We start from the raw sequence: 23,216 nt of genomic DNA on the forward strand, positions 1-23,216 counted from the left end.
AAGAATGTCCAGTCATTAGTCTGTGAGTTGAAGCTTAAGTGCAACTGGATTATGCAGCAAGACAATGATCTAAATGCCCAATTCCCAATGCGCTCTAAGTCCTGTTGGTGGTGTAGTGACTCGCCTCAATCCGGGAGCCAGAGGACGAATCTCAGTTGCTTCTGCATCTGAGAACGTCAGTCCGTGCATCTTATCACGTAGCTTGTTGAGCGTGTTACCGCGGAGACGTAGCGTGTGTTTTTCAGTCTTTGCAGCAGGCCTACATTCTCTATCATTATTTTTACCTATTCATAGTAGAATATTATTGTTGTTAATAACTGCTATTTCCCAACAGCTCTGCAAGTTTCTGATGTGGACGTGACTCACCCACCAAATGCTTATCGTGAGCCGTCCGTCTTTACTCCTCCTTACACAGAAGTCACATCTGCAGCTGCATAAATGTATTTACCCAGCAACAATCACGTGAAACAATGTATCATGTGCGCTTATGTTATATTTGTGGAAATAACGTTGCCGACTATATTGATACTGCTGCACAGCTGAAGGTGCGCTGATTGTTAAGATGTGCCAGTGTGGTTGCCAGATATTAAATCCGGGAATCATTATACAGTACATGAATAAGACGTTGCATTTCTATTCTTAAGTGCCTACCATCAGACCTTTTAGTGACCCCGGTCCATTTTTAAAGTATCCCAAAAACACAACGCATGATTCTTTGATTTTAACCCTCAATTGTATTTTGAAATGAGCCCAATTTTGCATGAAACCCCGGCAACATTGCACCCGCTGCTGCTGATCTGGGGATGAGAGAGCGAGAAGACATGTTTACAGCTCGCATCTGCACTGTTCAGAAAAACTGTTCAGAAAAACAATCAAGTTTTTGATTGATTTTTTATATTGTGAATAAGTAACGGCGTTACATGTATTCCGTTACAGCCCAACCCTGTATGTGTGTATATATATATATCCCCTTACATACCAAAGGATATCTATTGCTTTATTACATAACAAATGACTTCAGAAGACTTGGAATATAGTACACAGGTTGTATGGACCACTCAGGTGATTTTTTTGTCCATTTTTGTTGCTCGATATCATCCGTCCCTATTCACTTTCATTGTATGGAAAAGAGTAGATTGCACATTCTGCTAAACATCTCTTTTTGTGTTCCACAGAAGAAAGTCATACGATTTCGTAACAATATGAGGGTGAGCAAATGACAGAATGTTAATTTTTGAGTGAACTCTTCCTGTAAAGGAGAAATCAGATAGCTTGAGCTGTCATATTGTTCATAGAAACATACTTTTTCCATTGTACAGTGAGAGAAAGAGAGAGAGTTTGTTACCGATCTGAGTGCATGTGATGTTGTACTCTTTGGGTAATGGAGCGCCAAACACTTGACCTCTCAGTTTCTCTATGGACGGAGCTTTATTCTGTAGGCCTCCAAACTTGCCATTGCTGCGAATCCGTTCGCCTTGACGAGTTAGCAGTGTTGGACACTGTGCTTTGTTCTGAACGACCTGCCAAAACATTCACGAACACGTGAACACGTTGCAGTAAGCATATAAAAATACCACACACACATACAAACACACTGGTGCTCTTACCCCCCTGCGATATTCATTAGCAGAATCCAAGTCATCCACCAGGATAGTGTCTCCAATAAGACTCACAAACACTGTGGAGACAGAGAACAAGTCAATTCCCCCTCGTAGTGTCACTGTTTAACCCTCAGAGACCCATTGTAGCAAAACAATTAAATAATCTATTTTTCATTCATTATTAATTAAAGTCCCCATGAAGTGGCTTGACGAGCACCATTTATTTTTTCCCTGTGTTGATGACAAATTTCCTATTGATTCAAGTAATTTGGGTAGGACATTATGAAGTACTCATCTCGCTCTCTTTTTTTAAAGACAATAAACTTTACGTCAAAGCTATGAACGTTGCAGGTGGTGTTAATGGGAAGGGAATTCTCAATCAAGAGACAAAATGATTGTGCAGTCCGAGGCATTCATATTTTTGGTCTGTTCCCCCCCCCCCAAATCGTAAATATGTCAAACTTGTAGCAATAATACATTTCAATGCCTCTGTAGGGATTGGCATTTCAAGTAATTGTGTAGTCGAATACTCTTAACACATTCTGGTTCCTTGATGATTCCATAAACGATTCATTTAGTAGTTTTGAGGAAGAAATATATTGGGAAATAATAAATGCACAAAATATTAGAATTACTGCTGTCATTCATTCAGGAAGTAGCGCTGCATTTTCCGCACTGTAGATTCAAAAGAACCGACTCATACGTTCAGGAATCGGATTACTCTGGTTGTGCCGTAAGTTCCGTGCTGTAAATTTATGAGGAGTGTTGCAGTGCCGGTGAATGGCAGTGCGGAAAACACTGTCAGAGGCTATTTTCACACCGCAGGTGAATGTGACCCAAATCTGATTTTTGCTCAAATCTGATTTTTTTTTGTTTTTGTTAGGCTGTTCACATGACATTTTAAATGTAGCCCATATCAGACACGGGTCTGAAGAGCCGACACTCCTAAACTGACCTGCATGCATGTAGCACTCCTTGAGCATGCATATAACAAACTCCGGCATGTTCATCATTATAGATTGCACATCCTTCGCCAGTTGAGGAAGTTCAACCTGCCACAGGTGCTGCTAATACAGTTTTACTCAGCAGTCATTGAGTCCTCTGCACTTCAGTAACTGTCTGGTTTGGTTCAGCTATGAAATCGGATATCAGAAGACAACAAAGGATGGTTCGAATTGCTGAGCGGATTATTGGTTGCCCCCTGCCCACCCTGCAAGAACTATACACTTCCAGAGTGAGGAAAAGGGATGGAAAATCACTCTGGACCCCACTCACCCTGCCCACTACCTCTTTGAACTCTTGTCTTCTGGCAGGCGCTTCAAAGCTCTGAGCACCAGAACCGTCAGGCACAAGAACAGTTTTTTCCCTCAGGATATCCATCTCATGAAGAGTTAAAACTGCCCCATTGAGCAATAATTATGTGCCATACACAGCTTAGTCTATTTATACTTATCCAACATATCCTACCTCTTCTGCCATTAAATTCACTTGCACTATCTACATATAACAGATTTGTATTTGTACATACAGTTGAAGTCAGAAGTTTACATACACTTAGGTTGAAGTCATTAAACCTAATTTTTTAACCACTCCACAGATTTCATATTAGCTATAGTTATACTATATAACTATATAACTATAGTTTTGGCAAGTCGTTTAGGACTACTTTGTGCATGATACAAGTAATTTTTCCAACAACTGTTTACAGAGAGATTGTTTCACTTTTAATTGAATATATCACAGTTCCAGTGGGTCAGAAGATTACATACACTAAGTTAACTGTGCCTTTAAGCAGCTTGAACAATTCAAGAAAATTATGTCAAGCCTTTAGGCAATAAGCCAATTAGCTTCTGATAGGCTAATTGGAGTCAACTGGAGGTGTACCTCTGGATGTATTTTAAGGCCTACCTTCAAACTCAGTGCCTCTTTGCTTGACATCATGGGAAAATCAAAATAAATCTGCCAAGACCTCAGAAAAACAATTGTGGACCTCCACAAGTCTGGTTCATCCTTGGGAGCAATTTCCAAATGCCTGAAGGTACCACTTTCATCTGTACAAACAACAGTACACAAGTATAAACACCATGGGACCACGCAGCCATCATACCGCTCAGGAAGGAGACACATTCTGTCCCCTAGAAATGAACGTAGTTTGGTGCGAAAAGTGCAAATCAATCCCAGAACAACAGCAAAGGACCTTGTGAAGATGCTGGAGGAAACAGGTAGACAAGTATCTATATCCACAGTAAAACGAGTCCTATATCGATATAACCTGAAAGGCTGTTCAGCAAGGAAGAAGCCACTGCTCCAAATCTGCAATAAAAATGCCAGACTACAGTTTGCAAGTGCACATGGGGACAAAGATCTTACTTTTTGGAGAAATTTCCTCTGGTGTGATGAAACAAAAATGGAACTGTTTGGTCATAATGACCATAATTATGTTTGGAGGAAAAAGGATGAGGCTTGCAAGCCGAAGAACACCATCCCAACTGTGAAGCATGGGGGTGGCAGCATCATGTTGTGGGGGTGCTTTGCTGCAGGAGGGACTGGTGCACTTCACAAAATAGATGGCATCATGAGGAAGCAAAATGATGTGGATACATTGAAGCAACATCTCAAGACTTATTGTAAGATGCTTGTGGAAGGCTACCCAAAATGTTTTACCCAAGTTAAACAATTTAAAGGCAATGCTACCAAATACTAACAAAGTGTATGTAAACTTCTGACCCACTGGGAATGTGATGAAAGAAATAAAAGCTGAAATAAATCATTCTCTCTACTATTATTTTGACATTTCACATTCTTAAAATAAAGTAGTGATCCTAACTGACCTAAGACAGGGAATGTTTTCTATGATTAAATGTCAGGAATTGTGAAAAACTGAGTTTAAATGTATTTGGCTGAGGTGTATGTAAACTTCTGACTTCAACTGTATATATATATATATATATATATATATATATATATATATATATATATATATATATATATATATATATATATGTTCTATTTTTTTTATTATCTCTGTCTTGTATTGTTTGTGCACTGGAAGCTTCTGTCACCAAGACAAATTCCTTGTATGTGTAAGCATACTTAGCAATAAAGCTAATTCTTATTCTCATAGTATGAATAATGAATTAACTTATAATTAAAAATGTAATTATCCATTTTTAACGTAGAGATGATACATGCCTATCTGATAATATGTCCATGAGTGATGAAGAAAGACCGTTTATGAATGAAGTATTTTTATGTAGTCATTTGCCTTCGTATGGTGGACTTTAAATAATCATCGTACTTCAAGTGTAATATTACCTATGGGCGAAACACCATAAAATCGAAAGACAGCAGGAAAAACGGCTTTACATATTTGTAAGGTAAGAAGAGTTATCTTTATTTATTTCATACTTCCATTGACTGGCCTGCATTAATGTTTTGATACAGTTTGAGAAACATAGAAACTGTGTTTTCTGAGCGAGTGACACAAGCAAAGAGTGACGTTATATAAATATACATCCATATCTTTTCATTTGCATATTTAACGTCAAATCCAAACAAATCACTGAACCCAAGTGTTGAATCCTATATTTTATTTTCTTCCTTTAAAAATAAACAATGCATTAACTAGACAAATATGACTCACACTTAAAAGTTTATAAATATAACAGGCATACATATGCTGGAAATCAAGCGTGCAAATGACGAACGTTGAGGTAGATTCATGTGAAAAATCACATTATATCTGACACATAGGAAAAAAAACAGATACGTATCCGATTTATTTCCACATATGAAAGTGGCCCAGATCGGATTTGAAAATATCCGATTCAAAGCGCTTTTGGCTGTTCACACAATCATCCAATTAACAAATTGGATGATTGTTTTTTTTTTTCACTCACATGTGATACAGATTTGTTAATTGGCTGTTCACACAATCATCCAATTAACAAATCTGTGTCACATGTGAGTGAAAAAAAAAAAAAAAATCAGATTTGGGCCACATTCAGGTGCGGTGTGAACGTAGCCAGAGTACTTTGGTGTTTAATGAACTTTTACTGTTCGGATCGGCGGAAGAAAACATGTTCGAGAACTGTTAACAGAACCAAAAGTCATGAACATCATTTGGAACATCATCAATATCAATGCTCGAGTCTCTGAGAGTTACACATAATTCCTGTGAACACACAAACACACAATCCTGCACCGGAGCTTTTGAAAACAATGCACACCATGCTGCCAACATCCACAAGCTGCCAAACATTTCATATAAATATGATTGTCAAATCCAAAACACACACACACACACACACACACACACACACACCATTGGTTGTTAGCTCATTCTATTACTGCCAATGTAGTTGCTCTGCCAGGACATGAGCTGAGCTGAAGCATTACAAATAAGGAAAGAAAGCCGTTCTCTTAAAAGGAAGTTCCATGACATCATTCCATGGTGCATTAAGCTGGCAGTTTCATCTGGAGACATTTAAAATATAGATGAAGAACTCAAACATAGTGAACCCAAAGTGTACTAAACTACACAAAGTCTGTACTAAACTAACAAAGTTGTGACACAAAAAAGGACGTAACATGCTGCATAACAACACCAAATAACGTAAAGCTACTCCATAAGCTCTCAAACGCCAAAGAAACACTCAAATAATGAGTCTAAACAATTATGCTCTCATTCTTTCATTCAAATGAAAACCAACGTGCTTAAACTTGTCAATCACGGATTGTTTTCTGAAAAATCTGATTCTCATCACTTAATGTCATGAGACTGCGTTGTGTAACCAAGATTAACACAAGCACCAAATGAGAGCGAAAACTGGCTTTGACAAGAAAATAAATTGGCCAGAAACTTTTTAAGCAAGCATAACATAATGCATGATTTTAAAGCAAAAACAAAAGTCGGACCCTCACTGTTGACACAAGTGGGTCTGTGCGGGGCCAGGCATGTACATTAAGTTTACGCTTAAATTGTAAACGTCCCTTGATACATAAAGTCACTTATAAGTGATACCATTTGAAAGCTATACTTTTCATAGAATACCATCACTTTTGCATTTATGTTACATAAAATAACAACATAAACAAAACTCTACATCAACTCTTAGGCTGTTTTCTTCAAAATCAGTCATTTTTTACTTGTCTGTGAGTTTGCTTGGTAAAATAACCCACTGTTATATCTCACATGTCAAACTAAATTTGCAATGCACCAGGAAATTCATGATATACAAATCATCTGCAAAATGGTATAAACTACTGTTATATATCATTGCAAAGCTAAGGATAGATTGTGCTTCTAGTCCACTCAGAAGACAAGATATTTGACAAAACATTGATGAACATGCATGCTTTCCAAAATAGACTGGATGTCTATGGTGTGAGTGCTTAGCTCCGTTAGAGCGCCACCTACATTTCAGATCTGTATATTGTGATGGAAGGTGTCAGAGGAAAAATTCTTTTCCTAGTACTTGCTGACATCTAGTGGAATGAAATAAGACTTTTTGCAGGGAAAGAAAGCAAACAGAGGAAGAACAGGAATTGCATGCTTACAAAGTTAGGACAACAAAAAAAGAGAGATTAAAAAAATTAAATCATAAGATTGTAAAAATACAGTATTAGGGTGCTTTCACACTTGGTCCTATTGCTTGGACCGAACCAAAGTTTGTTTCCTTTTCTTCAAAAGCATCTATGTATGCTTGCCATGGGTACTACCTATAATTTCTGAATCTCTACTGAACATCATTAATTCCTCTTTATGTGTAGCACGTTACAAGAACATTCAAACTGCCAGTCATTAAACTTCACTGAAAACAAATCTTGATCCTTATGAACTGATTCATTCTGAACCTATTTAAAGTTTATGTCAAAAACATTAGAAAAAGTTTTCTACTAGTAGCGAAACAGTCTTCATGAAAGGTTCCTGTAAGGTTTTAGGTACAATTACAGTACTAAATTCCAAGTAATACTACATAAAGTACATACTATGCTGCTGCGAGTTAGAGTGAATGACACATGGACTTGCCTTTATTGCAGATTTCAACATATTGAGGGAAAATGAGCACATCTTTGGCAAACACAGGATTTCCAAGAGCAGGGAAGAGAGGCGAACCATTCCTGATGTGAGGCAGCGACCTAAGACAACACAAAGAACAACACATGCATACACATGAGACAATATAAGATAATTAAATATACCATTTATTTTATATTTATTTGTCATTTAAAAAAAAATAAATTACATTTATTTTCTTTTATTGAGGGATCTATCATCAATATTAAAAGGGATACCAGTGTGAGACCCAGCTTCACCGTTTTTAAGTGGGGATGCAAATGTATTAGCCAATATTATTTTTTTCCCAAACATTATCAGTACTGATATGTTCTCTGTCCTAAAAAGTAAATAAAAGCATTTTGACAGGAAAATAAGTATTTATAGAGTCAAAATTCAGCACTTTCAAAATCTGCGATTAATTGTGATTAACTGAAAAATAATGCAATTAATTGCGATTAAACATTTTAATCAACTGACAGCACAAGTTATAATGTATAATTATTAGGGATTTTGATTTAACGAGTTAATTCAGTGCGATTAATTATATAAAAAATAATGCATAAAAAAATGTATGCAATTAATCATGCCCCCCAAACGTTAAGGAATATTCCTACCATCTGAGAAATTCAAGCTTGAAGTACCACCTGTTTTCAGCAGGGGGCAGCAAGCAAAACTCCAGCAGTTTATTTAATTTTACATAAAAGTAAAACATTTATTACATCACTTTTATTTTATTGAGGGTTCTATCATCAATATTAAAAGGGATACCAGTGACTATGTGACCAGAGGATGCACAATATATTAGACAATATAACTTTGTTCTACAATTATCGGTATTGATATCAGTCTGATTATGCTGATATTGGAAGATAATAACAGACCTTATTTTGTTGCAACTCAAAGAATGTACCCTGTTCTATACCAGGTTATAAAAGTATCAAACACTTATCCATGTTTTCTACTCTACATTAATATGTATTATATTCATTTTAAAAATGGTATAATAAGAGCTGTCGAAATTAAAGTGTTAACTCGAAACTAATTGAAAATGTTGAACATGTTTTTTATTAATTTATTTTTTTATTTTTTTATTAAAGTGATTAACGCATTTACCAATTTGATACTGGATTCTTAAATTTTATTCAGCCCTGTGTGAGTTCTGAACATTGGTTGGAATAAGGCGGAACCTTTGCGATGTGTCCGCCCGGGCTCATTATACTGATGCACACAACACAAACACACACTGTGTCACACCGAGGAAGGTCTGTGCACCAAAACGTCTGTCTCTTCCTCTAAATCCATGTAGTAAAAAGTAACAGAAGTCTATCATCTGAGTGCGGCATATTTGGCATTGTATTACAAATGCCAAATAGATATACGCACCAAACAAATAAAAAAGCAGTAAAAGAAGAGAGAGTGCGGTGTAAAAATAACTTACGATTTAATAACCTTTGCAATGCATAAAGGCCTCGATATACTTCCGTAGAAGTTCTTCTTCATTCTTCGTCCAGGGGTAAAAGGAAGTTCTAAACTGCCGAGCAACGGTACACTGTTTACGAACCTTCAGACACCCACCACACTGATGTGGGAGGCATTTAGAAGTACATTTAAATATGAGGACGCTACATGTAAAACCTTAAAAATGTGTCATCAATGACTTTATGCCTCATTCTGAGTAACAATTCACGAGGTCAGTAAAAGAAACTGTTTTAACCACTCGATGATGACTTAAAGTAATATGTATGTAGTAGAACATTTTTACATTATGAATTCATGACGCTAATGCGCTAACATGCTACACAGCCATAATATGCACCGGTTACACTCTGTCATTGTAATTTATTATGACACTGATACCATTACAAAGATGAGTGTATAAAAGAGTTAATGTGCAGAACAAAGATAAAACAATCATTATAGAGGCATATCTTACTTTAGACAGATGTTGATTTGATTCTTTTAGTAGACTAAAAAGAAAACAAATGTGTTCATGTTGACTGATTTTGACTCACTGAACAGTGTAAACAAAATTAGCCATCAGGCTCAAGGTAGGTGGACCAATGGCAATAAGAAGGTGTTAAGCAGTAGATAAGAATTTTTCCTAAAAGTTCGCCTCAGCTATATTAGCACATTTCTGTCTTTATTGTGCAAAGCTTTGTTTGGAAAATGTTAATAAAACATTAGTTACAAACTGTTTTCTTTTCTTTTCTAAAAAGTATTACTAAAAAGTGTGGAACTGGACCTTGGAGCAGTGGAAGAAGGTCACCTGGTCTGATGAGTCCCATTTTCTTTTACAACACGTGGATGGCCGTGTACATGTGCACCGTTTACCTGGGGAAGTGATGGTTTGTGGAGGGAGTGTGATGCTCTGGGCAATGTTCTGCTGGGAAACCCTGGGTCCGGCCATTCATGTGGATGTCAATTTGACATGTGCCACCTACCTAAACATCATTGCAGACCAGGTACACCCCTTCATGGCAATGGTATTCCCTGATGGCAGTGGCCTCTTTCAGCAGGATAATGCGCCCTGCCACACTGCACACATTATTCAGGAATGGTTTGAGGAACATGATAAAGTGTTCAAGGTGTTGCCCTGGCCTCCAAATTCCCCAGATCTAAATCCGATTGAGCATCTGTGGGATGTGTTGGACCAACAAGTCCGATCCACGGTGGCTCCACCTCGCAACCTACAGGACTTGAAGGATCTGCTGCTAATGTCTTGGTGACAGATACCACAGGACACCTTCAGGAGTCTAGCAGAGTCCACGCCTCGGTAGGTCGGCGCTGTTTTGATGGCACGCGGAGGACCAACAGCATATTAGGCAGGTGGTCATAATGTTTTGGCTCATCAGTGTACACTCACTGAGCACTTTATCAGGTATAATTAATTTATAATTTTATAATTTTATAATTATAATAATAATTTTCTTTATTTATCACACATTATACATTTGCACATATACAGTGAAATTCTTCTTTTTCACATATCCCAGCTAGGCTGGGGTCAGAGTGCAGGTTCAGCCATGATACGGCGCCCCTGGAGCAGATAGGGTCAAGGGCCTTGCTCAAGGGCCCAACAGTGGCATCTTGGCGGTGCTGGGGCTTGAACCCCCGACCTTCTGATCAGTAACCCAGAGCCTTAACCGCTGAGCTACCACTGCCCCCTCACACCTGTACACCTGCTTATTCATGGGATTATATAATCAGCAATTGATGTGGCAGCAGTGCAATGCATAAAATCATGCAGATATGGGTCAGGAGCTTCAGTTAATGTTCACATCAACCATCAGTATGAGGAAAAAATCTGATCTCAGTGATTTGGACCGTGGCATGATTTTTTTATGCTAGATGGGCTGGTTTGAGTATTTTTTGAAACTGCTGATCTCCTGGGATTTTCACGCACAACAGTCTCTAGAATTTACTCCGAATGGTGCCAAAAACAAAAAACATCCAGTGAGCGGTAGTTCTGCGGATGGAAATGCCTTGTTGATGAGAGAGGTCAACGGAGAATGGCCAGACTGGTTCGAGTTGACAGAAAGGCTACGGTTATTTTGGATAACCACTCTGTAAAACTGTAGTGAGTAGAATAGCATCTGATAATGCACAACATGTTGAACCTTGAGGCGAATGGGCTACAACAGCAAAAGGCCACGTCAGGTTCAACTTCTGTCAGCCAAGAACAGAAAGCGGAGGTGGCACAGGCTCAACAAAACTGGACTGTTGAAAAACATTGCCTGGACTGATGAATCTTGATTTCTGCAGAGGCACACAGATGGTAGGGTCAGAATTTGGTGACGACAGCATAAATTCATGGACCTAACCTGCCTTGTGTCAACAGTGCAGGCTGGTGGTGGTGTTGTAATGGTGTGAGGGATATTTTCTTGGTACACTTTGGGCCCATTAATACCAATCAATCACCGCTTGAATGCCACAGACTATTTGAGTATTGTTGCTGACTGTGTGCATCCATTCATGGCCATAGTACACCCATCTTCTAATGGCTACAACCAGCATGATAATGCACCATTTCACAAAGCAATAGTTGCCTCAAACTGGCTTCATGAACATGTCAATGAGTTCACTGTTTTTCAGTAGCATTGAAAATATTTTGGAATAGCCACATACACTATTCCATTTATGGTTGAAAAAGCATTGATTTAGCAACATTTACGCCTCTCATCCACAGTGGAATGCTATTTTCCCCCACCAAAAATGGAGACTTTTGAAAAACTGTACTAGAACCACATACTTGATGTTAGGAAACTGTATTAGTTTGAATTGCATTTAAAAAAATATATATAATTATGCAATAAGAGTAAAGATTTATAGTATCAGCCGACAAATTGGTTACCAGCCATTACATAACATAATAATTATTGATTATTAGGTTCAGCCAATATTTCTATAGCAATGCTTTTTAATACTTTTTAAATGTTATTGTAAGTCCTTGATTTCAGCCCTACTACTGAAAGTAAAAAGCAACGTCAAAATATGCATACTTCTACAGTACTCCAAATACAGCATGCCAATGGAGTAGCATGTCCAAAACCTTAGTATTCACAAAACAGTAAGATAGAAATACCCAGATGACCTACCATTTCCATTTTTCATATTCCCACGGGAGCTGAGATGTCGGGAAAGTGCGTCCTTCTTCAAATACTGTACAGTTTATATTCAGACAGTATGCGATTTCAGATGCAGGGAATGTCTCTAAGATGATAAATATGTAGCCCTGGTCTACATGCCAATCTTTCTTTACTTACCCCATCTCAAAGACATCATCAACTCAAAAATATTATCCAAAACTGGAGATAAAAGTGAGACTGCATGTGTGTACCTGTTGTTTGGTCTCCAGAACACCGTCTCAAGCGGGAGGACTTGCTGTCGTCCGTGTGTATCATCATAGATTCTCTTGGCAGCAGCTGTTGTTTCAGTGACCACACAGTCCATGTCACCCAGCAGATGCCAGGAGATCACCTTCGCTGCATCATCATCCTCTATCTGTGCCAGATGAGCTATCTACAAATCATCACACACAAACACATCAGATGGAATAAAACATGTTTACATAAAAAAATTGAATCAGTCCTCGAGTATTTTCACGTCTATGCTTCAAAGGATGCAGCAAGTTGTTCAGATTCCCCACTGAAAAGACCATTTTAGACCAGTATGAAGAGATCCAAGGTGATCTATTCTGGTTTAAACTGGTTAGTGCTGTCTCAAAGTCAATCTGAAATATTTCACAATGAAGAGAAAGTCATATCTGTGTTATCTATACACACTTTTACTCACAGTATTAAATTAACTGTAAATTGGTGTCATTCTAATATAGCCTAAATTTATAAAAAAAAATATATATATATATACAGTTTTAAAGCCCAAAGTATACTTCAGTTGTCAGGTTGCTTTGCTGATCGCTCTGTGCACAGTGTGCGTGATGCAAATTTCCTCAATAGCCCAGATTTTCTCATCAAGCGGACAGTCCTCGTCAGTGCGCATCGCCGACGCACGCGCCTGCTGTTGACTGTACTAAAAGAGTAACACAACACAATCATTGTGCATATGCATCGAATGCATTCATATTTTTTTGCAATCAAAAGAGTATACTTTGAAAGGCAATGGGGTGATCTGATCCGGAACGCAGAAAAACGAAGTATACCCGGGCTTTGAGAGGTACTGTAAATACCAATTCTCCTATTTCCTATGTATTTTTATTTAAAAATTACAATTTAAAAGTAAGCCACGTGCATTGTGGTATTTACATTACTGTTTAATTGGTTAACTGATTAATTTTAATGACAATATTTAACATTTCTAAAAATTGGCATCCCTGTACGATCTTATTGCTAAAGCTGAAATGGCTGACGAATTAAAGCTGATTAAAGCTGGTCTTTTCAGCAGAACATGAATTCTTCAAGAGACCTATAACCAGTTCAACATTTGATATAGCCATAGTCCTTTTCTAAATCTAATTTTCAACAGTTGTTTTGAAACAATTCAGAGAGGCCTGTAAGGAAAATGGCCACACCTGTGGAATATTAGGAGTAATATGGTAATATGTTCCTGTGTGTGTTAGGTAAGGGGGTGTGGCATATTGGGGGAAGACAGTCTAGCTCGAGGATGTGCTTCCATGTAAGTGCCTGAAGTTTAATAAAGTTCCTGCAAGTGTTTAATTCATGTCTGTTATTTCAGAGAACACAACATGGTGTCAGAAGTGCACTTGAGGTACTGTCGTTCACTCGTACAGCGTGTAGCTTAGACGTTTTAGTTTAGCATAGAGTGCAAGAGTGTAAGCTAATCTTGTGGATGTCTAACCGGGCTCGTACACATTAGCCATGGAGGATGCACATGACGAAACGCAACCAGGCAGGGGCCAGTGAACAATGTGGTCGCATCAGGACTGAGTGCCACATTCAGTATTCAGCCACCGGTGCCCTTCGATTTTTCCAAGCCCCAAGAGTGGCCAAGATGGATTCGACGATTTGAACGATTTCGTCAAGTGAGTAACCTGAATTTGTTTATGAAAAAAAAAAAATCAGGTGAACATTCTCGTCTATTGCATGGAGGACGAGGATGATGACATTCTGCGGGGATTGAATCTTACGGAGTGACAGAGGAATGTGTCATCTACAGTAAGAGATGCTTTTGACTCGCACTTTGTTGTGAAAAAGAATGTGATTTATGAACGTGTTTTTGCAAGCAGGGTGAAAATGAAACAGTGGAATCATTCGTAACACTAGATGAACACTGCAACTATGGAGCACTGCACAATGAGCTCATAAAAAACAGATTAGTAGTGGGGTTGGCTGATTTGGGACTGTCAGAACATATGCAGCTTGACAAAGATTTGACACTGGAAAAAGTGATCAGCATGGCGAGACAGTTGGAGGAAGTATAACGACAACAGTGTAGTTTAAGAAATTATGTAAAAGGGGCCTGCTCATTGGATAGTGTGTGTAAAAGCAATGCCACACACACACACAAAAAAAATGGAAGCCTTCTAACCAAAGACTGATTAAAAAAAGTCTCAGAGGAGCTCATTTCCAAAGTGTGGAAAATCTCCCTCACATGCTAAATACCATTGCCCTGCAAAGGATGTAAACTGTCGTCAGTGTGGGAAAAGAGGACATTTCCAATGTGTGTGCACATCAAGTACCATGAAAACACCATATTCCTTGGTTTGGTTTCAGCCAATGAGGACCCATGGATGGCTGAGATTTTGGTATTAGGCACAAAAATGAAATACAAGATTGACACTGGTACTGAAGTGACTGCAATTTCAGAGCTAACTTTCGAGGACATTTTCTTGCATGATACAAAGCCAGCTCTAAAACCTGTGACAAGGCCAATCTTAGGACCAGGCAGACAACCACTGGAGGCGTGACCAGTATGGTATTGCAAAAAGCGGAAATAGAGGTGACATAGGATGTGTATGTGATCAAAAACGTACACACAGCATTGTTTGGTAGGCCAGCAATAACATGTCTTGATCTAGTAACAAGACTGGACAGTATTGACATAGTGACCCTGAAGAAAAGCTTCCCAAAACTGTGCAGTGATCTAGGGCTCATCAGACAGCCTTATGCCATGAAGCTGCAACCAGACGCAGTGCCTTTCTCTCTTAAGAATCCGAGAAGGATTCCTCTTCCCCTCATGTGCAAAGTTGAGGAGGAACTACAGCCTATGGAGAGAATGTGTCATAACCAAAATGGAAGAGCCTACTGAATGGCGCTCTGGTATGGTGGTAGTGCCAAAGAAAGATGGAACCATTCGTCTGTGTGTGGATTTGACAAAGTTGAATGAAGCTGTTTGTAGTAAGAAATACATACTGCCATCTGTGGAGCAGAGTCTTGGCATGTTGGCAGGGGCCAAGATTTTTTTAGCAAGCTCGATGCAAATTCAGGATTTTGGTAAATTCCTCTAACCCCAGAGACAGCTAAAAACACAACATTCATAACTCCCTTCGGCAGATTCTTCTTTAACTGCCTTCCTTTTGGCATTGCTTCAGCTCCCGAACATTTCCAAAGCAGAATGGTGTCAGAGGTTACAGAGGGACTAGAGGGAGTCATTTGTCATATGGATGATGTGCTCATTTGGGGAGGAACGCAAGAAGAACATGACGCACATTTGCACACAGTGTTGCAAAAGATCCAGAATGCTGGCATCACACTGAATGTGGATAAATGTGATTTGTCAAAAAGCGAGATTCACTTTCTGAGACATATCATCTCAGTGGATGGAATCAGACCAGACCCTGGAAAACAGAGGCCACAATGTAAATGCAGCCACCCTCAAATGTTAGTGAGGTAAGACGTTTTCTGGGCATGGTGAATCAGTTGGGGAAATTCATCCCTCAGCTGGCTGAGAAGGACAGACTTCTTAGAGACTTGTTGTCAAAGTGTAATCACTGGGTTTGGGGAGCAGATCAGGACAAAGCTTTTAAGGAATTAAAAAAAAGAGCTGTCATCTACTCCAGTGCTAGTAATGTATTATCCTGAAAGAGACAAATTGTCAGCAGATGCTTCATCCTATGTATTGGGGGCAGTTCTATTGCAGAAATGGGAAGATGAGTGGAAACCTGTGACATACGCTTTCTTACCCCTGTGCAGCAGCGTTATGCACAGGTGGAAAAGGAAGTACTAAGTCTGACATAGGCATATGAACGTTTCAAAGACTTTCTCATTGGAAAACACTTCCAGATGGAGACTGATCATAAACCACTCATCAGTCTCCTAGGAACACAAGCATTGGACTCCTTATCTCCCAGAATTCAACGTTTCAGGATGAGGTTAATGAGGTATTCTTATTCCATGGTTCATGTTCCAGGAAAATAAACTGTGGACTGCCGATACACTCTCACGCAAACCTCTTGAAGCACAGCTTAGCAGTAGTGATACAGAGTTGTTGGAAAACACAAACATATATGAGGACATGCTTTTGAATAGTTTGCCTGCCAGCAGTTCCTATCTCACTGAACTAAGAGAGCACCTAAAAGCAGACAGCATTTGTGCGCAGGTCATGGAAATGTGCAAAGGAGGCTGGCCAAACAAAACACAGTGCGAGGGTCCACTGAAACTGTACTGGGCTGAGCGAGCTTTTCTTTCAGTACAAGATGGACTGCTTCTGAACACACAAGGCTTGTGATTCCATCTGTTCTCATGAACAGTGTTCTTGACAAGCTACATGAGGGACATCAGGGTATAGTGAAGTGCAGAGAAAGAGCACGTCAGTCTGTATGGTGGCCTGGACTCAACAACTGAAAAATGTTGTACAGAAGTGCAGAATTTGCATACAAGAAAGGGTAAATCCCACAGAGCCACTCATTACCACTGAGTTTCCAGAAAGGCCTTGGCAAAAACTAGGGGCAGATTTGTTTATGCTGAAAAATAGAACATACTTGCTTGTGGTGGACTATTATTCAAGATATGTTGAAGTTGCTCACCTGTCTCAAACAAAATTGTCAGATGTGATTGATCACCTCAAATCAATCTTTGCAAGACATGGCATTCCTGAGACGGTGGTTACAGATAACGGCCCACAATTCACAGCTCAGAACTTTGCAGACTTCGCAACAACATACGAGTTCAGACATAAAATGACCAAAACGGCAATTGCGAGTGGGGTGGCCAGGCTTCTGTCCATGGTGGCCAAGGCCACCCCCTAGCTCCGCCCCTGCGCATCTGTTAAATACTAATAAATTATGCATATACTGAAAGTCGCTTTGGACTATAGGTCGCAGGACCTTGCAGTTGATGAAAAAAACAGCGACTTATATTCCGATAAAATACAGTAAGTGTGAAGAGAAACAGATTAATATTTAAGCCCTTTTTCCTATCAATCTGCACTTTCACATTCTTCTTTTGTTTTTGGCGATTTGCATTCTTCATGCATGTCACCAACTACTGGGCAGGGAGGAGAATTTATAGTAAAATATTGAGCTGTTTCTCACCCACACCTATCATATCACATCTGGAGACACTGATTTAACAACCACTGGAGTATGGATTACTTTTATGCTGCCTTAATGTGATATTTAGAGGTTCAAAATTTTGGTCACCATTCACTTGGATTGTATAGGCCAACTGAGCTGAGATATTCTTCTAAAAATCTTTATTTGTGTTCTGCAGAAGAAAGAAAGTCATACATCTGGGATGGCATGAGGGCCAGTAAATGAGAGAATTTTCATTTTGGGGTGAACTATCCCGTTAATGTACACAGCCGTTCATGTACTGGTATTACGTATGTGAGTGTATGCAGACAGGACAAAAATCTCAAAATAGCAGATCTGTGCAATGTGTAAATGCAGACTAACAGACCTGCTGCTCTCTGTTTTATCGTTAATATTAATCAAACAGCAATATTGACAAGAAAACAAGAAAAGCACACTGTCCTCGGCTGGATCTCTTAAATTTCAATGACCGGTCTGCTTTTCAGTCAAACTTTAGTCTCACTTTAACATGCCTATTGAATAATATCTATTAGAATAACGGTATCTAATAACACTATGTAACACAATTTTTGTTCGTGGGTAGTAAGTGTTATTTCCTAATTGCTTATGCCTCAAAGTATAGAAAATGGCTATTATTCCCCACAAACTTTGCATTTGTGACCAGGACAGTGATATTTTGAAATGTACCTATTTCCAATGAGAAAACGGGCGAATTTGTGTCTTTTCGTTCACATAAAGTCAGAAAAAAACAACATATGAATCCAAAATCCTTCTTTATCTGTGGTCCGACGAAGACACCGGCTTTGACCTTTGCCTCAGACAGCTTAGGGAAGAAGTCTTGAAGGTACTTGAAGGCTGCCGACTCCTTATCTAGAGCTCTGACAAATTGTTTCATAAGGCCCAATTTGATGTGCAGTGGTGGCATCAGCACCTTCCGGGGGTCCACCAGTGGCTCCCACTTGACGTTGTTCCTCCCCACAGAGAACTCGGTCCGCTGTGGCCAGTCCCACCTGTGGTAGTGCACCTTGGTGTCCCTGCTGTCCCAAAGGCAAAGATAGCAGGGAAACTTGGTAAAACCGCCTTGGAGACCCATCAGGAATGCCACCATTTTGAAGTCTCCTATGACCTCCCAGCCGTACTCATCATACTTCAAGGTGTCCAGCAAGGTCTTGATGCTGTTGTAATCCTCTTTGAGGTGCACCAAGTGAGCCAGGGGAAGAGACGGGTACTTGTTACCATTATGGACCAGCACGGCTTTGAATATTACTTTAGTATAAATATGGATTATCCATGTTAATTTGGATTCATATGCTGTTTTTTTCTGACTTTATGTGAACGAAAAGACACAAATTCGCCCATTTTCTCATTGGAAATAGGTACATTTCAAAATATCACTGTCCTGGTCACAAAAGCAAAGTTTGTGGGGAATAATAGCCATTTTCTATACTTTTGAGGCATAAGCAATTAGGAAATAACACTTACTACCCAGGAACAAAATAAATAAACTGTTACACAGTGTAATCACACAATAAAGATTATGCCAGAAATGTTCCATAATATGATTTTTTTTAATGTTAATTTGCTGCTGTTCCTGAAAAACTTAAAGCACTGTTTACTCTGTCCTTTTATTACTGGATCTTGAATAATTACTTGAATACAGCTTGAAGCAATGTTTCCTTTAGAAACACTTGAAGGCTTCATTAATTTAATTAGTTAATATTTACATTAATATTAAACATTTAAAATAACGAAGCACTATTAAAAACATCTTTGTTTATTTTTTCATTTTTCGGATGCATTGCACTGTGCACTTGTGAGATGAATATTAATACATATAAAAAAACAAACACAAACCTTCCCCAGAACTTCTGGGATCCCTTTGAAAGGGTCTGGAATTGTGCATTTCCGTCGAGGTTGATCCTCTATCTTGTTCAAAGTTGCTTTCTTCACATTTATTACATTCTCTATTGCTGATACCTAGACAGATATACACACAAACACACATCTATGCATGCAGGAATCAAATAAATGTTTGTACAAAGACAACACTAACAAACAAACAATGTGTCTGTGATTGCAAATGTAAAACCAGTCAGAAGTTTGGACACACTTGACTAATTTCAAGTTTTTCATGATCTTGAAGTCCTTAAAGGCTTAAGCTTAAATGGTTGAACTTCGTTTTGTTGACAAATATAAATTGTACATACAGGTGCATCTCAATAAATTAGAATGTCGTGGAAAAGTTCATTTATTTCAGTAATTCAACTCAAATTGTGAAACTCGTGTATTAAATAAATTCAATGCACACAGACTGAAGTAGTTTAAGTCTTTGGTTCTTTTAATTGTGATGATTTTGGCTCACATTTAACAAAAACCCACCAATTCACTATCTCAAAAAATTAGAATACAGCATAAGACCAATAAAAAAAAAAACATTTTTAGTGAATTGTTGGCCTTCAGGAAAGTATGTTCATTTACTGTATATGTACTCAATACTTGGTAGGGGCTCCTTTTGCTTTAATTACTGCCTCAATTCGGCGTGGCATGGAGGTGATCAGTTTGTGGCACTGCTGAGGTGGTATGGAAGCCCAGGTTTCTTTGACAGTGGCCTTCAGCTCATCTGCATTTTTTGGTCTCTTGTTTCTCATTTTCCTCTTGACAATACCCCATAGATTCTCTATGGGGTTCAGGTCTGGTGAGTTTGCTGGCCAGTCAAGCACACCAACACCATGGTCATTTAACCAACTTTTGGTGCTTTTGGCAGTGTGGGCAGGTGCCAAATCCTGCTGGAAAATGAAATCAGCATCTTTAAAAAGCTGGTCAGCAGAAGGAAGCATGAAGTGCTCCAAAATTTCTTGGTAAACGGGTGCAGTGACTTTGGTTTTCAAAAAACACAATGGACCAAAACCAGCAGATGACATTGCACCCCAAATCATCACAGACTGTGGAAACTTAACACTGGACTTCAAGCAACTTGGGCTATGAGCTTCTCCACCCTTCCTCCAGACTCTAGGACCTTGGTTTCCAAATGAAATACAGAACTTGCTCTCATCTGAAAAGAGGACTTTGGACCACTGGGCAACAGTCCAGTTCTTCTTCTCCTTAGCCCAGGTAAGACGCCTCTGATGTTGTCTGTGGTTCAGGAGTGGCTTAACAAGAGGAATACAACAACTGTAGTGTCTGTGTGTGGTGGCTCTTGATGCCTTGACCCCAGCCTCAGTCCATTCCTTGTGAAGTTCACCCAAATTCTTGAATCGATTTTGCTTGACAATTCTCATAAGGCTGCGGTTCTCTCGGTTGGTTGCGTATCTTTTTCTTCCACACTTTTTCCTTCCACTCAACTTTCTGTTAACATGCTTGGATACAGCACTCTGTGAACAGCCAGCTTCTTTGGCAATGAATGTTTGTGGCTTACCCTCCTTGTGAAGGGTGTCAATGATTGTCTTCTGGACAACTGTCAGATCAGCAGTCTTCCCCATGATTGTGTAGCCTAGTGAACCAAACTGAGAGACCATTTTGAAGGCTCAGGAAACCTTTGCAGGTGTTTTGAGCTGATTAGCTGATTGGCATGTCACCATATTCTAATTTTTTGAGATAGTGAATTGGTGGGTTTTTGTTAAATGTGAGCCTTCAATGTTTAAAAAGCATTCCAGAATGTACTTCATGGAGTTGCTCAACAAAGAGTGGCAACTTTGAAGAGCACAAATATAAGATAGTTTTGCTCTGTTTAACATTTTTGGTGTCTTCATAATTCCCATGACTTCCATTTACGCTATTTCATAGTTTTGATTACATTACTACTCTTTTAGAATGTCAAAAATAGTGATAATCAAGCATGAGTAGGTGTGTCCATACTTTTGACTGGTAGTGTACATGTGTGTGGAGACTCACAGTGGTTAGTTCTGAGATGTTCAAGCCACTCTTTATAATCTGAGGTTTGAGTTCATTCAGTTTTTTAGATGCATCTTGCACCTGACCTGAAGAGAATGCAAATGGACAACAATCACATACACACCCTAAATAACAAAATAACAATAGTGTTCGCAGATACACACGCAACAAAGAAATAATCACACACTACAGAATCAGAATATGTGTAGTGCCTACAGTTGAGTTCAGATATGAGCTGCTTGTTGGTGTCCAAGATCTCACGGTAGATCAGAATAGATTGGGACAGACGATCTTTCTTCTTACTCAGAGTCGTCATGACTTTCTGATGTTCTACATCTGCAATACAAAACAACACAGAAACTGATTGTTATACACTATGCATATTCTTGATAACAATAAATAGCAATTGTTTTTCAAATCACTGAAAACTAGGGCTGTCGATTTAACGTGTTTAATTTAGTGCTTGAAGCAGAGGTGGGGACAAGTCATACATGTTGAAGTCACAAGCAAGTCTCAAGTCTTTTTTTTTTTCTCCTATTTTCTCCCCAATTTGGAATGCCCAATTCCCAATGCGCTCTAAGTGATTGTGCTGGCGTAGTGACTCACCTCAATCCAGGTGGCGGAGGACGAATCTCAGTTGCCTCGGTGTCTGAGACCGTCTATCCACGCATCTCATCACGTGGCTTGTTGAGCGCGTTATCACCGAGAGCGAAAACCACATTATAGCAACCACAAAGAGGTTACCCCATGTGACTCTACCCACCCTAGCAACTGGGCCAATTTGGTTGCTTAGGAGACCTGACTGGAGTCACTCAGCACCCCCTGGATTCGAACTCGGGACTCCAGGTGTGGCAAGTCTCAAGTCTTAACCATGAAGTCCGAGTCAAGTCTCAAGTCGCAGTGCAGACAATTCAAGCAAGTCAAGTCAGTCACTTACCTAAAAGAAGTCAAGTCCTGCTAAACGCCACAATACACTGTAGGATTTTTACAGTCCTTTAGGACAGACTGTACGATATGAAAGCATTAATATCGCCATGGCACACTGTGCGACAATACGTCAGACTGTACGATACACATCGTAGCCGACTGTTGTCCCAATCGTCCTGATCAATGAACGTGACTCACGTTAGGGAGCGTTGCAGAACAGAAGGGAAACGGTGAGATTTGCCCGCCCCGGAGGAGCATTTTTTTTTCTTTTTCTGAAAGTCAGGACATCAGCATTTCCATTGCTCCAGTACCACTCCATCACGAGCATAGGCTAACATATAAAAAGAAAGATGGATTTTGTCAAATAAGCCTATAATAAGACAGCCTGATCACAAATACAGAAAATTACAGATGTTGAGAATGAATGCGAGTGCGGGGGTAGCCTACAGTGATAATGAGCTACCACAAACAAGTATTCATTGTGGAAATAAAAAGACTTTTGGCCCGAAAAATGACAAATTTCACCGTTCACATTGGGGAAAACAAAAAAGGTGGCTTATAGTACGTCTTTCTCTTTTAGATTAGTAACCTATGGGCCACGCAAAATTTCAAAAATTCATATAGGCTGATAATATATCGCCCTTGCAAATTCCCTATGGATAATGCACAAACATGACATAGATTTCTTTAATTGTATCCAACTGTATCTGCTGATTTGGATTAAAACATCCCATAAATACTTCATAAATTGTTCACATTTTTTTATTTTTTTTATTCAATTGTAGTG

The 23,216-nt window shown here is 39.1% G+C and overlaps 1 protein-coding gene and 1 long non-coding RNA gene across 7 annotated transcripts in view; one reads left to right on the forward strand and one right to left on the reverse strand.

Moving 5' to 3' along the window:
• The window catches only part of LOC127423167 (structural maintenance of chromosomes flexible hinge domain-containing protein 1-like), a 103,726-nt gene that overhangs the window by 6,049 nt on the left and 74,461 nt on the right, over positions 1 to 23,216 (reverse strand). For 2 of the 6 annotated variants that reach the window (XM_051667328.1, XM_051667396.1), the window contains exons 40-46: positions 21,719 to 21,838; positions 21,503 to 21,588; positions 19,466 to 19,588; positions 12,500 to 12,681; positions 7,633 to 7,742; positions 1,608 to 1,678; positions 1,346 to 1,520 (exon numbers count right to left, since the gene is read on the reverse strand). In XM_051667328.1, the coding sequence (XP_051523288.1) occupies positions 1,346 to 1,520; positions 1,608 to 1,678; positions 7,633 to 7,742; positions 12,500 to 12,681; positions 19,466 to 19,588; positions 21,503 to 21,588; positions 21,719 to 21,838 (867 nt within the window). Of the gene's footprint in view, positions 1 to 1,345; positions 1,521 to 1,607; positions 1,679 to 5,925; positions 6,078 to 7,020; positions 7,089 to 7,632; positions 7,743 to 12,499; positions 12,682 to 12,707; positions 13,192 to 19,465; positions 19,589 to 21,502; positions 21,589 to 21,718; positions 21,839 to 22,627; positions 22,761 to 23,216 lie in introns of those variants that run through there. The other 4 variants (XR_007894302.1, XR_007894296.1, XM_051667554.1 and 1 more) reach the window with 4 other exon arrangements.
• LOC127429077 (uncharacterized) lies at positions 7,769 to 12,006 on the forward strand. The gene is made up of 3 exons (XR_007895228.1): positions 7,769 to 9,352; positions 9,879 to 10,540; positions 10,656 to 12,006. It is a non-coding gene; the product is annotated as an uncharacterized LOC127429077 (long non-coding RNA).

The sequence above is a fragment of the Myxocyprinus asiaticus genome, chromosome 1, assembly GCF_019703515.2.
Source record: "Myxocyprinus asiaticus isolate MX2 ecotype Aquarium Trade chromosome 1, UBuf_Myxa_2, whole genome shotgun sequence".
NCBI lineage: Eukaryota > Metazoa > Chordata > Actinopteri > Cypriniformes > Catostomidae > Myxocyprinus > Myxocyprinus asiaticus.